We start from the raw sequence: 18,446 nt of genomic DNA, 5'->3' as shown, positions 1-18,446 counted from the left end.
CGTCCCTTGGTTGGCTGGAGCGACACTCCAGGTGATGTCCGCGTTGCCAGATTGGTAATATACACACTTTTCTGAACAGATGTTTTTACTCATGTGGACTTTGCCAAAATATCTCTGCTTCATAAATTGAAAATAATTTTGCAGTTAGTAGAACCACGGTCTAGAATACACTAATGAAACGGCAATTAGAGTGAAGCGAGAAAAGGTGATTTATTGGTGATCGCGTTTATCTGGCAACCTTGATTAGTCTACCAGCTGATCTGGGAACGGCCAGCACTGGGCGTCATTAGAAGGTGGAAGGATAAACTGTGTCAAGGTAAAGGCGAATAAAGACACCGATTTTACAAGTTTGCTTTGTTTTATTCGTTGGGTTTGTTTTATTATTAAAAACCAGATCCGTGTTTAATGGAGCTGCAGTAAAAAGGACCGACAGCAGAAAGAAGAAGAAGAAGCAGCGGATATCCTAAGAGACGACGGAAGGAATAATAACTTTTCTTTGGAGCAAACTGAGCTGAGAGCGAAGGTGAAGTTGTTATAATGTTTATTTTCCGTGAACACAAAATGAAAATGTGCTTGCAGCTTGGTGAAGTTGTGTTCTGATGCTCCATATGGAAGCTGTACTGTACAGCCTGTTGAGTCTGCATGGAAAGCTACTGGGCTTATAGACTAGTAATTATTATTTCTTTTCCTAAATAAATTTATAAACGTATAACTCATACCTTTTATAGGTTACTTCAGCCACGAAATTGTATGCAACCATGTAAGTTTGATTGGTAATCGTTGTATGTTTGATCCATAAAGGGTGTGGAGCACTCCAGCAGTGTGGGTTCAGTCTCACACACACACACACACACACACACACACACACAGTCTTACTATCTTTGTGTGGACCTTCTACTGACACAATTAATAATGCAGATAATTAATGCTATTCTGACCCCTAAAACCCTTTTTGATCTTTTCATTTGATTTTTTTTTTTTTAATAAAATGTGTTTTTTGTTGGTTTAAGGCAGTTTATCTTCTGTGGACCAGTTAAATATCCCCACGAGTTCAGAATGCTCAGATACTGTATATCTGTCCTTGTGTGGGACATTTAGTCCCCACCAGGATAGAAAAACAATTGCCACACACGTATACATTTACGATTTGATTTATTAGCTGATGTGGATAGTGTTTCTTCTCTATCGATCTACCTGTCTGTCTATTTCTAGCTATGCCTTCAAAAAAGTGGTGGGTGGGTGTTCCTCAGCATAAATGGGATCAATGCCAAACAGCTCAATTCTGTAGGCTCTGACATACTTCATCCAGTTTTTAAAACTGTCTTATTATATATTATATATTTCTTAATTGAAATCACAATGTTTCATGTCACGTGGCAAGTGAAAATGAATAGGCTGTTCAGTTTATTCAGCAAAAAAAAAAAAGTGTTTATATAGCATGAATTGTGACACATACCTGTTGTAATACCAAATTAATTGCTTTCCCAACTCAACTCTCTTTCAGCAAGGTGTGTCAGATCCTGGTGACTCCCTGAGGTTACTATTTATACACGTGTAGTTGACTTCCAGTCTGATTTGTGAACATTTGTAACCAATGTTGTATCTTGAGATGTTGGACAGATGTTAAAGTGTTGGGCCAAAACTGAAGCTTTGACAGGTGTTGAGCCTTTGGCAGGTGTTTGGCAGATGTTGAAGAACTTGATCGCTGTAGAAGTTTTAGAGTATTGGTGTACAGTTCTTGAGGCTGTGTGAAGGTGTTCAACCTTTGCACAGAAGCAGAGGCTTTTGACAGGAGTTAAAGGTGTTAGGTAGGTGTTAGTGGTGTCAAGTTGGTCTTCAAGGCATTGGGCTGGTGTTACAGCTGTTAGGCTGGTGTTAAAGGCAATTTGCCAAGTGATAGTCATTGAAGAAGTGTTAAAGTCTTTGGGCCTGTGATAAAGGCATTGGGCCTGTGATAAAGGCATGGGAGAGGTGGTAAAGGCATTGTAGAGGTGGTAAAGCCATTGGGTCTGTGATAAAGGCACTGGAGAGGTGGTAAAGCCATTGGGTCTGTGATAAAGGCATTGGAGAGGTGGTAAAGGCATTGGAGAGGTGGTAAAGCCATTGGGTCTGTGATAAAGGCATTGGAGAGGTGGTAAAGCCATTGGGTCTGTGATAAAGGCATTGGAGAGGTGGTAAAGCCATTGGAGAAGTGGAGAGGTGGTAAAGCCATTGGGCCTGTGATAAAGGCATTGGAGAGCTGGTAAAGGCATTGGGTCTGTGATAAAGGCAGTGGAGAGGTGGTAAAGCCATTGGGTCTGTGATAAAGGCATTGGAGAGGTTGTAAAGCCGTTGGGTCTGTGATAAAGGCATTGGAGAGCTCTTAAAGGCAGTGGGTCTGTGATAAAGGCATTGGAGAGCTGGTAAAGCCATTGGGTCTGTGATAAAGGCAGTGGAGAGGTGGTAAAGCCATTGGGCCTGTGATAAAGGCATTGGAGAGCTGGTAAAGGCATTGGGTCTGTGATAAAGGCAGTGGAGAGGTTGTAAAGCCATTGGGTCTGTGATAAAGGCATTGGAGAGGTTGTAAAGCCATTGGGTCTGTGATAAAGGCATTGGAGAGGTGGTAAAGGCATTGAAGAGGTGGCAAAGGCATTGGAGAGGTGGCAAAGGCATTGGAGAGGTTGTAAAGCCATTGGGTCTGTGGTAAAGGCATTGGGTCTGTGATAAAGCCATTGGGTCTGTGATGAGTGATAAGTCTGTGTAGGTGTTTAAACAGGTGTTGATGTGTTGGTGAGGTTTTTAGGCACTGGGCAGTTGTTGAGACTTGGATTAAGTGTTGTGCCTTCGGGCAGGTGTTGCAGTTTTTTGCAATATTATTTCATTCTTAATAATGTATTTAAAAAGAATGCATTTATTTTCAGTAAGCATTTTTTGATCAGTGTTTATCAGACCTACTGATTGAAGCTGTTTAAATGATTGTGGGGTTTTTCAGTAAGGCTTTTTCTATTATTCTCTGAATTTAGCATCTAGGGAGAAAGACAGATGACTGCAGTGTTTGCTGACAGTGCGCTGGGTGGTTTGTCTTTTTGGTCCGGATGATTTGTGCTGATTTGGTGTTCACAGAAACAAGTCCAATCAGGAGGAAAAACACACTCAGCATCTCTGATTACATGGTTTATAGCAAGTGAGAGCTGTGGAATAGAAAGACAAAAAGTTAGAGAGGAAGATTACAGAGAGGAGTGAGGGGAAAGTAAAAAATGAGTAGCAGAAGGAAAGAAAAGGGTGGCTTATGTCAAGTTGAGACAAGTGAAGATTTTATTGCCATACAATACATATACATGGAGTGAGACTAAATATTAGTGTATACTTTCACACCTTTATGTTCCTGATGTCCCATTCCCTAATTCCATTGACCTCTGATCTTATAGATGGCATCAGTGAGTGACCCCCGGCAGCAGACACAGGTGCAGAAGGATGCAGCTGACCAGAACTTTGACTATATGTTTAAGCTACTTATCATTGGTAACAGCAGCGTAGGAAAGACCAGCTTCCTGTTCCGCTACGCAGATGACTCCTTCACCTCAGCGTTCGTCAGCACCGTCGGCATCGACTTCAAAGTCAAAACTGTGTACCGCAATGAGAAACGCATCAAACTCCAGATCTGGGTAAGTGGGAATGATGGGATTATATCGTTTCACATTTTCTTGATCGTCAAAGCATGGAAAACAGCATCAAACTCTACAGTTTCAAATATGGTTTAGTATGGTTCATTATTAGTTGTTCAGTGATGGTGGCTGAATCCAAGTGTCTCTGCATGTAAAGTCTGATACCATACACAGATCTTTTATTACTAGTCTAATATTTTTTGTATAGCTTTTAGGTTCCTTTGACATTGTGCTTTTCTTTCCTTGCTTTTTCACTTACTCCACTGTTAGTCCTAATAAAGGAGGCGTGACCTCTGTGTGTCAGTTTCAGTTAAGGAGGCATGGCCTCTGTGTCAGTCTCAGTTAAGGAGGTGTGGCCTCTGTGTGTCAGTCTCAATTAAGGAGGCTTGGCCTCTGTGTCTGTCAGTCCCACTGAAAAAGGTGTGGCCTCTGTTTCTCAGCCTCAGTGAAGGAGGCGTGGCCTCTGTATCTGTAAGCCTCAGTGAAGGAGATGTGGCCTCTGTAGGTGTAAGTCCAAGGAGGCCTTTGTTTCTGTAATTCCCAGTGAAGGAGGTATGGCTTTCCATTCCTCAAAGCTATTTTTTTTACTTCTCTAAACTTTTTTTTTTTTCCCCAAACTGTTTACACACACTGATATACAGTATATTGTATCACAGAAACTGTACTAAATTGTGTTATTAAACTATTAGGGCATCTTTAATGCATTACATCACTAACTACGCACTGAGATGCACATCATATCATATTTCAGAAGAAGAGATACACGCATCTAGTATTCCTTAGAGTGATGTGATTTTATAGTGAAAGTAATTGTCCTGATTTTGTAGACTTGTTGTAGAGAATGGGTTTGCACATATGTGCACTTGTATTTTCTTATGAGGTAAATCTGTTTTCACTCTAATGCTGTTAAGGAAATCAGTTACAATTCCTTTGTTGGCTAATTAAGAATTGGGATGGTGCACAGAGTGTTCTGGTGTAGCCTGATTCTGTCATAAATCATGCATTATCATAAAACATCATGTTTTACTGGCCATTTCGTGCACAATTCATCAGTATCAATCACTTAAAATACAAAATTCTTCTCTACTCTTTCATCAAAACGGAATGACTCTTGCCTGTCTATAAACGTGTTTTAATTTTTGACTACATCCCCGTATGCTCCAATGTGGAGAAAAATAATATTAACCAATAACATCAGCTCATGTTTCACCTCCCCCTCCCCCAAACCAGCTGTCCTTAACTGAAAGTGCTGAGCCGCTTTCACTCACAAATACACACTGTGGAATAAAATGCATTATGGTTGCTCTTACATTGTCTTTAAGGAAATAAACAACTTGTATGACCTCTATGTTTTATTTTGGGGTGCACAGACTGAGGCAAGTTGTTATAAATAATTAAACTCAATAAAATACTGAAAGAATTATTGGTGTGAGAGAAAAACACTAGGACTAGGAGTGATTAATCTCAAACAGAGACACGGCTAGGTTTAGTCAATCTATGTACTAACGTGAAACAGCTACAGAGACGAATAGCAGTCACGTCTTGAAAAAAAATCTCTGCAGGCTCTTCAGACTGTCTGGTCTGGTTATATTAGTGCCTCTGGCAGTAAAAAATCCTTACTGGCCTGTCCGTCCATGTGCGCTGAATCACTAATGTAATCAATACACAGAAGGGAAATTGGTCTTCTTAGGGTGATGAATTATTTAGCATATTTAGTGTGCGCGAGTATAGCCAAGGCTTCATCAGCTTTCTCTGCAATGTTTGAGACACAAAACACACATAAATGTAGTAGTGCTAAAGATCAGACTCATTAGGGCTTGATAATTAATCATTAGGTACGTCATGTGTGTTGGGAATATGAATACTGAGTCATATACTACATACTATATACTATTCCTTGTAGTAGTATGCAGTATGGGAGGTTTATAGGTTGTTACAGGCTACTACACAATTGTGTAACTATCTATCAGTCAAATTCATTCAGAATTCTCTCAGAATTACATCAGACCTCTTCATTTTTCTTAGTTACTCTGATCCCAAAATATATAAAGTTTTAGTGGTTGAAGTTAAAAAAAAAAAAGAAAAAAAAGAGATCCATTTAATGCTGTTATATAAATACAGTAATGTCACAACCAGCATAATTGGCAAAATTTCCGTCGGGGTTTTCTTTCAGAGCTACCGTTAAAATAGCATTTGAGGACAAATATCTGAGGTAGGTTTTTTGTTTGTACACTATATTAAGGCAAAACAAAGCACATCATTACCACTGTATTTACAGGTATAGACATTTTCACATATTCTCAGAAAGATGGAGAGGGGATGCAAATGTTAGCTTATTAATCAGCTGAACTGGCTAGCTTAGAGATGTCAGGTAGTTAGCTTGCAGGCTCATACAGTCTAGCTTTACAAAACAGTGGTTTCTGAACATTAGCTAGATAACTAGCTAGAATCCAAATGACCTGTGCTCATTTACAGACAAAATATTTTGTACATCTGAGGTTTTGTTCCAGATTCTGTCCGCCATGTTCAGATGACCGTGTGAGCCAATGTAATCCACGAATAACCATCACACACTTTATTTTCTTGTATTGTGCTCCAGTTTAACCAGCTTTCTCATCAAACCATAACTGAACTATTTAAACAGAAAGGCCTGATTTCAGACTAGCAAAGAGCATATCTTGCCCATAGCTTCACTATGCAGCAGGAAGGAAACCTGGTGTGGCTGATTAAAAGAAACAATGAGACAGCCTTGAGCTGTTAAAAGTGAAACTGGTCAACAGTGCTCTTTGAGGTAGTGCACTGTAAAGTGCAGAGTCATGCTTGCAGAAACATCGGCCTTAATTTAAGTATGCAGTACTTTTCTGAGAGTTGGCAGAGAGCCAGCACTGAGAAAAAAACTCCTACTGGTGTGGTAAATATAAAATTAATAACACTACTGTGATTGGTCAAAAGAAATAAGAAACACATATTAGCCTAACAGTTTTTTAACACACTAGCTATCAACACAAAATCGCTAAATCCTGGAGGGACTGACTTTATTCTGGACAGGCTTGCAGTAGATCCAGAGCCTATCCCCGGGAAGACCGAGTGCATGGCGAGGACACACCCTGGATGGAACACCAGTCCATTGCAGAACACTATGTACACACACACACACACACACACACACACACACACACACATTCACATAATCATGACTTTGGTTGTTTGGGAGGTGGGAGAACATGGTAAACTCCAGACAGAGAGTACCCTGAATTTAGGTTTGAAAAATGATACACTTCTGACTCAGGCATCACTAGTTTTCAGGGTGTGGAGGATTCAGAGACTTGTGGGAGAGTCTGTCTGGTTGCTCTGAGTAAATTTCTACTGATATAATCTCATGTGTGACTATAGTGTTTAACTATAATCCACATTTGACAGGGAAGTGAATTGCTGTGCATCTGTTTCTGCATACTCACATAATGTTTGTGCTTATGTGTGTGTGTGTGTGTGTGTGTGTGTGTATGGGTGGGTGTCTTCTTTCTGGTTTACTTAAGGGAGGAGACGCTTTAAAGGAAGAATTTAGTTTGACTTGGGTTTGACTGTATCGTGGGAGAAAGTAAACACTGCACCTTACACATTACGTTACATTTGACATGATTCATAGTATTTAATCACACACACACATACATGGAGTGTGGAATTTCACCTGGGATTATGCTGTACTAAATTGAACTGTCATATCTATTCCTTAGTTTTCGACCAGACTTACAGGTACACTGTAGCAAAAGATGAAGTCATTCGGTATGATGCCTGCAAGGCTGATGGAAATTAATGGAAATCGGGACAGCCCATATTTACAGATTCATTTTAAATTAATTCTAACAACCCTGCTACTCGTTGTCGTTTTGCACGGTGTGGACAGGAGCATTTATTGTATTGAAAGAGGCTAGACACGATGCATTCAAAAGATAGCGGTGTTATTTATTTATTTATGCCTTATGAGGAAAGTATATTGTGGGTGTGGTCTATGTCATGTTTTTTTTATTATTTTTTTTTTTATCTGTCTCTTACTTGTCGACACAACTGGGATTTCAGTATTTGAGTGCTAACATGAATGCTAACATCATTCCACAACTGAGGTATGAAGTATCATATACAGTTGCAATCAAAATTATTCAACCCCCATTGCAAATCAGGTTTATTGTCAAAATTTATTTTCTGCCCCTAGCCAGTTCAGGTATTTCATGTGTTCCAGCTCAAGCACACCTGGTGCAACTAATTAAGCCCTTGATTAGTTGCAACAGGTGTGCTTGATACAACACCTGTTTTGCATATTTGTTTTGTTGTGAGGGATTCTATTCAGGGGGTTGTATAATTTTGAAACTGGAGAAATCATTATTATTTGCATTTTCAGTTGAATTTGGGGAAACCACTAGAAGCATTCGCTGTGTTGAACTATTTCAATTGCTTTTGTTTGATTTGTTCATTGCAAACAGCTGAACGTCTGTAAATTGTGACAGTAAACCTGATTTGCAATGGGGGTTGAATAATTTTGATTGCAACTGTAACCCTCGGGTCCATAAATATATCTAAACAAAATAATTGAAAAAATTAGACCAACTCAAAAGTAAACAAAAACAGTTATTCTATTTTGTTTATTTATTTTGCTGAACCGGTCATACATTTCTCAGAGCAGAGTGATACTGGTTGTCCAAGATGGCCACCAATTTTTAAAAAAAATTTTTTTTTTTTTTTTTTACAGTATTCAGCTACATTCCGTTTTGTTAATGTTTACAGATTACATCCCAGAGTCTATGAGTTAAGTTGAAGTTCAAAAATACCCTTTAAAGTTTAATTAACAGTAGATGTGGCTGGTGGTAGATATTTACAGAATAGGTTTTGGATGAGATTCTCTTTGGTTGTGATATTAGCCTTGTAGCTCCACTGCTAAACACAAAATGACACCAAACGTCTAACTTTGCTGATTCACTACATTTAGGTATAATAGAAAATTGTGTACATTTAGATTTTTTCACCAAACTTCCACATTACCTATGTCAAGCCTAGACATCAAGGATTTTCTTTAGGCTACTGGTTTACATTGTTTGACGTGTGTGTGTGTGTGTGTGTGTGTGTGTGTAAACAGCTGGTCGTGTTTATCCCTGTTGAAAGAAGGGGGAGGGGAGTCTTTTGTCTGTTAGCTACCCATTAGCACTTTTCCAATCTCTTTCTCACACACACACACACACACACACACACACAGACCATATGCAAGGTCTACAGCCGTACAATATACTAATTTGGCATTGCCTGGTTACTACAGTGTTACAGTTTTGGAGTGTGTTTGCACTCTTTATTTTATTTTATTTAATTGATGTTAATAATACCTGCTCAAAAACTGATTAAAATATTCCATCATAATCCAGTTTTTGATACTTTCTGATTCAGTAGTTCACAGAAGTGTAGATACAAAAATGTGACACTCATTCAATCAAAATGGAATGAATAAAATGGTGTGAAATAGAGCTGCAACAACTAATCGATAATAATTCATAATTATGAAAATCATTGTCAACGAATCTCATTATCGATTAGTTGGTCTGCGCGCGGCATGGGGGAGATTTACTCATTACGTTACTTCTGTTCAGAAAACACGCTTCGGAGAAAAAATACTAAAGTTGTGTCCCAAATGAAGTACTATACACTTACACTATTCACTATGCACTACCGTCTAGTGTGTGGATTTTAGAAAGGTGATATCATCTCAAATATAACACTAGCGTTTTTTTTACTAACCGGAAGTATAAGCCACGACAGCGCATGACGTCATACGCACGCTAGCATTAGCAAACACCCAGAGTCACCGATAATGACTTTCTTCAGTTTACTTTCTGTCAGCGTTACCTTTTATTCCCAACATAGCCTCAGTTACCATCAGACGGAGGCGAAATGGTCACGTGACTGAGGAAGAAAGTGTGTAACCTCCAAGTCCTCTAAGGCAGGGGTCAATCAAACTGATAAACACCCTGGAAATCAAACTGATGCACGAGGACAAACTTATGTTTATATCCAAAATGCTCCACTGTGTGTAAGGGGCTGGGGAAACTGGTGAAAGCTGCTTAAAAGGTTTAGTTTAATTTAAGTTTATTGTCATTATATGCTGTATTTGCGCGCTTGCAGTGTAAATTCTGTCGTTTATTATAACGGAAGTGATGTGTTAGTAACGAGGCCGCGTTGCTGATCACGTGCAGTGTAAATGCACTGATTCACAGTGGGAGCGCGAGTAAGATCTGTAATGTCTAATTAAAACACTATGATCAAAAATTTATTTTATAGTATTTATGCATTATTTTTTATGGATGCACAAAAAGCACCCAATTAAACTACAGTCTTACATTAATGATATATATTCTGGTGTGTGTCTGTGTGTATTGGGTTCTTTTCTGTTTTGGACAAACAGTTGTGTAAAGTTTTAGTCTGAAGTTTATATTTGTAACACTCAGTTTGTGGATTTTATTTTAAATAAACAAAAAAATGGTACTGAATGTTTGCCCCGCCCCATCCGATCAATCGATTAATTGAAAAATAATCGGCCAACTAATCGGTTATGAAAATAATCGTTAGTTGCAGCTCTAGTGTGAAATATATGACTATTATATATAATTTTGTCTTCAGCTCTAGCTACTGACACCATCGGTGTGGGGTGCACTAAACACAAGTTTATTTTATTAAAGGGTTTACTGTTTACATGTGAGTCAGTCTACAGGTTAAAGTATTTTATTTGATGAGTACAAAATTGACCGACATTAACCCATTAAAATAATCTATGTAAAAATCCGTTTTCATATATATTTTTATGCCCAAGTTAATACCAAAAATGGCCTTACACTTTTATAATGTAAAAATGGCAGTATCTATGACTGTGCATTTTTGCAAATCCCACATGTGCTCTTGTTATCCCTGCTAGCTAGCTGGCTAGTACACTCTTGTAGACATGCACACATTTCTCAAAAATCTACATGAATGAGATTTCAGTATCTGAGTTATGTCATTTCAGCAATTTATTAAACAGTAACTAAACCTGTTAATAAATATATAATAATAACCAAAGTGGTTTTGTCCCTCATAAATACTAGCTACTTCTGCTAGCTTAGCACAAGGAAGTCATGAGAAAGACTTAAAGTTACTTAAAGTATTTCTTCTCTGCTTTACAGTTGGATTGCAAAATAATATATGCAGTAGAGTTGTCATGATAGCATAAACATATCTTATGATATTATACCAGCTAACGTATCACGGTACAAAGTAGTATCACAATACCACTCAATATTGTGTTAATTCGTACAAAATGAACCAAATTTACAGACATACCAAGATATAAATGAAAACAGACAATCCAAATTTTCCTCTGAATACTTTATTAATGAGAATGAATAAAATGGCTGTTGGAAAAACTGGAACATGGAACAATCATACAGTTGGCAAGTAACTAATTAAGTGTGCCACATATTTCACGTATTGTTCCATAGTGCAATGAAATCATGCATATGGAAATTCCCCTCTGTGTGTAAATTGTCCGCTGTGTGTGTAAAAAAAAAAAAAAAAAAAAAAAAAATTTCAAATTAGCTGCGTTTGCTAGTAAGCGAGCTAACGTTACGCTAACCGCTGTGTGGAAAATTAATATTAGCCATGTTTGCTAGTAAGCGAGCTAAAATTATACTAAACGCTGTGTGTAAATAATGAAATGATATCGAAAAGTGATGTTTGAGCTGCTAATGATTAAAATCTTTTCAGTCCCTCTCCTCGTAAATTGCAGCTCGAACAATCACGTGCAATGACTCATATTTTTCGGTAAAAACAAAACATACTGTAATGTCAAACAGGAAATCTTTAAAGATTAAGGTAAAGATTTTAGGTAAATGAACTGTTACTAACATTTGTGTATTCTGCAGAAGCAGTGGGATGTGTCTGAAGGTGTTTAAGAAGGTTGCTGGTGCCCCCCCCCCACACACACACCCACACCCCCCCACACCCCTACACCCTTTGGCTTGAAATCTCTGTCGTCATCAAAGCAGTTGGGTTTTCCATTGTCGATAGGCTTCCCGTTCTCATAAGGCAAAAACCCCAAATAATTCCAAATTTCGTTAGGTGACTTGATCTTTTTTAAAAGCTTCACATGCTCAAATGTCATATTTCAATCCATTTTATCCATTACGAGACACCAACGCCAAATGAACTCCGACATGTGTTTGAAGCGTACTAGGAAAACACCACGTTAATAAATACACAATTCCATATAAGGCACGAATTCTACACAGCATTTCATGCCACTCAAAAGGACTATGTTTGTAATGTAAATAGAATTATATGTTGCATATATAATATTATATACGGTACTACCGTATTGATGATACTACCATTTAAAAAAAAATAAAAAATACAGTGGCATCTCTGGTATTTTGAAGTTTTAGTATTGCAAAACTACCGTAGTACCTGGGTTGCTTGGTATACTAATATGTACAATATATTATTATATACAGCACAATGGAAACAAGAAATGTTGGGGGGTTTTTTTCTTGAGTTGTCATTTGGAAGTTAATCTGACTGCCATATATCAAACCCCTCACAATTTTTTTGGGATCAAGTATCCCTTTAAAGGTGCGACTCTCACCACTCAGGCCTTTTCATACCACAAAGTCCGGCATCCTGTTTGTTTTCGTGTCATGTGACGTCTGTATCAGTGTTGATATAGAACCGTAAACAGCAAAACAGCAGGAAGAGCAACGTACAAAACATGTCGTGTTGAAGCTGCTGATCGGTTTTATGATGTGAAAAGCTAATCACAGTGTTATCAGTGATCAACAGATTAGGAGGATTTCCCTACCACATTATTCCTGCTATAGTCTGGTAGGAAAGTGAGCAGATTCAAACACTACAGCTGTTCAGTCTGAGATTTCTCCAGACATTTTTAGCCAAAACAATCAGTGTGTTCTGATGATAAGCTGCAGAGTTTATGTCTGGGGTAGAACTATTTAAAAAAATAAAAATACACTGCACCCTCTCTCAAGACTTCTTCAACCCTGACTGAAAGAGAATCTCTCTTTGGTAAAGCGTTCCCCTAAAATAACTGTCTGATAGTCACAAAACTCAATAACATTGTCATCACTGTCCCCTATATATGCAGTCGCAATGTCTAGTGCTCTTGTCAAATAATTTGGTTAAAGGTGCAATCAGTGATTTTTAAGTGGGACCACACTGCTCAGAGGGAAAAAAAAAATGTCTGCTGCTTTTCAGGCTCTATAAAATCTGTCCACTAAAAACTTTAAGATAAAGTGTACATTCAACCAGATACGACAAGGAGCGTCTCTACGTACCTGTCAGTCATGTTGCCTGTAGATCAGAAAGCTCTTTCTCTCGCATTAGGATTCAGGTGGTTTAAGGACATGACTTTGGAGTGAACTTTTTTATTAGTTTGTGTTAGTTTGTGTTTTCAAATTTCAAGACAGCTTCAGCTAACTTCTGCCCAAATCCCTGATTATACATTTGATTACACTGATTCTTATTAAGAGGTACTTTCCTTACAACAACCTTTGTCTCTGGTTTTTGCCTCATTAGAAATGATGTCACCCTGTTTTTCAAAATCTTAAAGCATGTTTCCAGGGACACAACACCCTCAAAATAATGTTTATGTGGTGTCCGTATTTATAACAATACAGCTTACTGTTAATGGTAAACCTTTCACATCAAAGGTGTCTTCAGTTGTGTTTGTGTGTTGGCGGTCTGTAGGACACTGCAGGTCAGGAGCGATATCGCACCATCACCACGGCCTACTACAGAGGAGCCATGGGCTTCCTGCTTATGTACGACATCACCAACCAGGAGTCTTTCTACGCTGTACAGGACTGGTGAGTCCATTTATATGATCTCATTACAAACACTAATTTCATTACTACTACACTATATGGCCAAGAGCATGTGGATACCAGATCATCACACCCATATGTGTGCTTTTCCCAAACTGCTGCCACAAAGTTGAAGTACAGAATTGTCTAGAATGTCTTTGTGTGCTGTAACATTAAGATTTCCCATCATTGGAAGTAAGGGGCTCAAACTTGTTCCAGTATGACGATGCCCCTGCGCACAAAGCGAGCTCCATGAAGACATGGTTTGCCGAGGTTGGGGTGGATGAACTCGAGTGTCCTGCACAGAGCCCTGACCTCAACCCCACTGAACACCTTTGGGATGAACTGGAACGCCGACTGCACCCCAGACCTCCTCACTCAACATAAGTGCCTGATCTCACTAATGCTCCTGTGGCTGAGTGAACACAAATCCCCACAGCCACGCTCCAAAAATTTAGTGGAAAGTCTTCCCAGAAGAGAAAAGGTTATTATAAGAGTAAAGGGGGACCAACTCCATATTAATGTCCATGGTTTTGGAATAGTATATTCATCAAGCACATATAAATGTGATGATAAGGTGTCCACATACTTTTGGCCATAAAGCATATATAGCCTCTGTTTTGGTCGGTACCTCTGAAGGAGGCGTGGCCTTAGTATCTGTCAGTTCTACTGGAGCAGGCATGGCCTCTGTGTCTGTCAGCACCACTGAAGAGAGCGTGGCCCCTGTATCTGTCAGACAAAAACATTAACACCTATAATAATGAGACATTAACATGTTGTATTGCACTGCACAATACACATTGTAGATAAAATATATATATATATATGACATAGCGAGAAACATACGTTACGTAGATTTAATTAATCTTACGTATGTGCGCATGTGTCTTAGGGCAACTCAGATTAAGACATACTCTTGGGACAATGCTCAAGTTATCCTGGTTGGAAATAAGTGTGACCTGGAGGATGAAAGACTGGTGGCCACAGAAGATGGACAGAGACTAGCTAATGAATTAGGTGAGTTTCATACACCAACAGAAATGAAAAGGGCTTCGATGAGAATTTTACTACACACACACACCTGAACAAACCCATTGTCAAATGAAAATTCAAAATATCATAAAAAATATAAAATGCAGAAATTTTCCTGCTTGAGAGAAATGCAATACATACTAGCCCTTCATATACTGAAACACTCGCCCCCTTTCAGTCTCGCTTCCTTTCATTCTCTCTCCCTCCCTGTCTTTTTCTTTCTCTATCTCTATCTCTGTGTGTGTGTGTGTGTGTGTGTGTGTGTGTGTGTGTGCGCGGTGTTTAATTTATTTTATTTTACTTGCCTGCATTGCGGAGCTCTGTTTGGCAAAGGAGTGGTTATGCTCCATGACTAAGAAAGAAAATACTGCTGATGAGGCGAGTGTCTAAGCCAAGAGGAGTTTAAGGTTTATTCAAAGATGATTCATGAGATATTCGTATCACCATCATCGACAGATGTGTGATGTTCAAATAATTACTTTCATTATTTTCCAGTTTACCAAAGAAAGGTCCTTCATTCATCTGATCTACCTGTCTTATCTATATGTGTGTGTGTGTGTGTGTGTGTGTGTGTGTGCATGTGTACTTCCAGGGTTCCAGTTCTTTGAGGCGAGTGCAAAAGACAACATCAATGTAAAGCAGGTTTTCGAGCGGCTTGTTGACATCATCTGCGACAAGATGAACGAGAGCATGGACGGACAGCCAAGCCCGCTGGCCAATCACAAAGGACCCAGCCTAGAGGACACTCCCCCTACCAGCCAAAATGGCTGCTCATGTTAATAAATGCTCTCAGACACACACACACACATACACATTTGCACATATATAACATGCACACATGCCTAGCCCAACACAGCCAGATCCTACTGATACCAATTAGTAGTAATGCAACAAAGAGTACAGTGTATGTGTATAGTACATGTGTACACACACACACACACACACACACACACACACACTGGTATCGACCTGTCACAGTGGTTCTCAACTGGATTTACCTCAGGTCCAATATTTGTCCTTTTTCATTAAGTCCTGACCCAAATACAACCTTTTAAGCCTTTTAAATTTATTTCACACAACGAATACTGCAGTAAAAGTCTGCACTCCTCATGCATTAAAACAGGAGACAAAGTGAAATATAACAAGGTCTAAAAAGCTGCTTATAGAGGTCGACCGATAGCGGATTTTACCGATAACTAAGTTGGCCAGTACTGCTGATAACCGATTATCGGTGCCGATTAATCGGAAAATCTGATCAATCGGTCGACCTCAACTAAGTAAACATATAACATTAAAATCATGACCCACAAAGACAAAAACATTCATTACTAAAGGCATAATAATATATTAATATTCCTATAATACTACTACTAATATCATCATCATCATCATCATCATCAGGCTTGACATAAACTGTCTTTACTATACTTATGGAGTCATAATAATAATTTTTGCTTTGATGGAATATCTCTTTATTCCTCAAACCTTAGCTTAAAGCTAAGTGTGACTTAAGCTAACAGGGCTTCATACTTTTATTTTCTTATTTTAAACGATTTTGAGTGAAATTTGCAAAGCTAAGTGTTTTCGAACTCAAAACATGTAAACATTAAAGCCACATGCTCTATGCTATAATACCTGTAGGCTTTCTAAATCAAAAGGCTACATGATTGACAGGAAAGTAGAGACATCATCCTGTTCTGACTAGTTCTTAATCTTAATCTGAATGGACCACATGATTTTTTTTCTTTCTTTCTGAAGTTCTCCTTCTCAGTATATTGTAAGATATTTTAAGTAGAATGCTACCAGAATTGGGTATTTGTCTGTAAGTGGGCATTTTTAAAATTTGGCTAAATGCATTTTTATTATAGACCTGAGACGGTTTCATTAAACAGAAAACACTGTATGCCTTTCAAATTTAAGCAGCTCGTGCCTGCTCACAACTCACCAGTTGAGAACCACTGAGCCAACAGAGATCGGTTAGACCCATGATCATACACAATCATACTCCATACATCCATGCAGAGTGTTACACAACAGCAGCCTGGCTGTTTTCAGGCTACAGCATCTCAGATGTAGCAGGGAATTGGAGGTCGTGTTCAGATTTCAAAACAAGTGAATGTATTTTACACCTCGTTGATGTCATGTCAATGCTACAGAAACTGAAGGTCTCTGAATGGCCCACTCCCCAAACTTGATCAGTTTTGTTTTAATCAAATTAGGCAACTGGATCAGATTTTACTTTGACATTGTGATTAGACACAGAATGTCCAGGACATTTCAGCTTTCTGACATTTCAAAGACAGCTCTTATTGTATTTTTAAAGTTCTTATGCCTCCTTGTGGACACTGGATGTAACTGCTGTGCATCTCTGTATCCGAGTCATGACATCTATGATCTCAAATCTAAGAGGCTGGAACATACCATGGTTTAAATGTTTTCTTGCTCAAGCTAATCTTATTCATGTTATGCTACTTATCAGTTAAGGAAAAGTGAAATTAGGGTATGCTGGTATAGGGAAAAACCACGCAACGCTGTTCCATCTGCTGGAAAACGTAACTTTATAAAATTATCTTGTATATGCTGTTCTAAATTATAAACTCTTATTGTGAAGTATTCACTGTGTCTCTCATAAAGGGCTTTTTATGCACACTATGCTGTAATACTGAACTGTTACCTGAAATCAAGCGGGAAATCATATTCCAGTCAACCAAAATATATTCAAAAACCTTATGTGGAATAATAAATTGCTTAATGTGGCACTTTCACACACACAAAAAAAAGTATTATGTAAATCACAGGTTCTGACCTATGAAAAAGCAATGGGAGGGATAGATTTGCATATCGGAAGCTGATTGACGTCTACATTTTACGACACAATAACGTAACACAACAGCAAAACCACTGCATTGGCAATTTGTACACTTTGACCAGTGTACTTTCTTCCTTGAATGAAATTAATGGTCAACCACACACATTACTGTGAATTTAACACAACAGCACTATAGCATGGTGTCATTTTTTCTGCATTTTTATGCACTTTGTTTCTCCTTTAAATGATCGGTTACTTTGATTCAGACTTATTTCTGCCATATTTGATACAGTAAAGTTTATTACAAACATGATAAGCAACTTTACTGCACTATATCTAAAATAACCTGGTGTCAGATTAAGTGTTATACGCAATAGCTGAAATCACATGCTGCTGTTTTATGGAAAGTGATTCTGAGCAACATTTACTTTGTCTAACAGAGCCTCTTCTGCAGTTACAAACTTCTTCCCTATTGGAACATACTGTTGATTAGGGACAGGGAAATGTTCTTAGATAAATGTTGCCCACTTTATTTCCTTCATTGTGTCAGGTATGACTCATTTTTCAATTCGAGGAAGAATACTAAAAGATCTCAGTGTGATTGAACATGCTTCTGTTGGACATGTTTTCTAAGAAACTGCAGTAAAGTTTCAGGTAAATTTAAATAGTGTGAAACCTGTAATGTGCGTTCGAAGGTTATTGAGAAGTATAGGTTCAGTTCAGGCACTGTAGCTCACATAAGAGCCAGACTTCATGAAATATGCTGTACACAAAATGAGATCAAATTCAAAATCTGTACAAATTACTCATTGATTCAGTATCAGTATGTGGAGTGTCAAATCAAATAAACAACAAACCCAAGCAAAACATAAGTCATCCTTTTCTTTTGTCCTGCTTGTACTGATCATTTTCAAAATGCAGAAGGAAGCTGGAAAGTAAAAAAAAAATAAAATGAACAAAAAAATCCAGTTTACTGAAAAATTAAGGTATAAAAGTGGGTTTGAGAAAGATGCACACTATACAGTGGATATAATCACAGCAAATAAAGAAACGTTCATAATTTTCAGAGGGTCGTCC

At 38.3% G+C, this 18,446-nt stretch overlaps 1 protein-coding gene across 2 annotated transcripts; it reads left to right on the top strand.

Annotated features, from left to right (window-relative positions):
- The first annotated feature begins 242 nt into the window (after positions 1–242).
- On the top strand, positions 243–15,668 carry rab3da (RAB3D, member RAS oncogene family, a). Of its 2 annotated transcripts, XM_053615348.1 has the most exons (6): positions 243–316; positions 395–523; positions 3,408–3,644; positions 13,413–13,531; positions 14,421–14,545; positions 15,153–15,668. In XM_053615348.1, exons 3-6 carry the CDS (start codon positions 3,408–3,410, stop codon positions 15,338–15,340), a joined length of 669 nt encoding a protein of 222 aa, XP_053471323.1. In that variant the 5' UTR covers positions 243–316; positions 395–523; the 3' UTR covers positions 15,341–15,668. The 2 variants fall into 2 exon arrangements, with proteins under 2 accessions (XP_053471323.1, XP_053471321.1); XM_053615346.1 differs by having other exon boundaries at positions 245–523.
- The last annotated feature ends 2,778 nt before the right edge of the window (positions 15,669–18,446 follow it).

This window comes from Ictalurus furcatus, chromosome 26, assembly GCF_023375685.1.
Source record: "Ictalurus furcatus strain D&B chromosome 26, Billie_1.0, whole genome shotgun sequence".
NCBI lineage: Eukaryota > Metazoa > Chordata > Actinopteri > Siluriformes > Ictaluridae > Ictalurus > Ictalurus furcatus.
This window is presented reverse-complemented; position numbering and strand designations above follow the sequence as displayed.

What these genes read in the sequence shown, in the direction of transcription:
- rab3da (XM_053615348.1), top strand. Translation starts at nt 3,408, where the DNA reads ATGGCATCAGTGAGTGACCCCCGGCAGCAGACACAGGTGCAGAAGGAT. An exon ending in TTCTACGCTGTACAGGACTG is followed by an intron (nt 13,532 to 14,420) that starts GTGAGTCCATTT and finishes CATGTGTCTTAG; the next exon opens with GGCAACTCAGATTAAGACAT. An exon ending in GAGACTAGCTAATGAATTAG is followed by an intron (nt 14,546 to 15,152) that starts GTGAGTTTCATA and finishes GTGTACTTCCAG; the next exon opens with GGTTCCAGTTCTTTGAGGCG.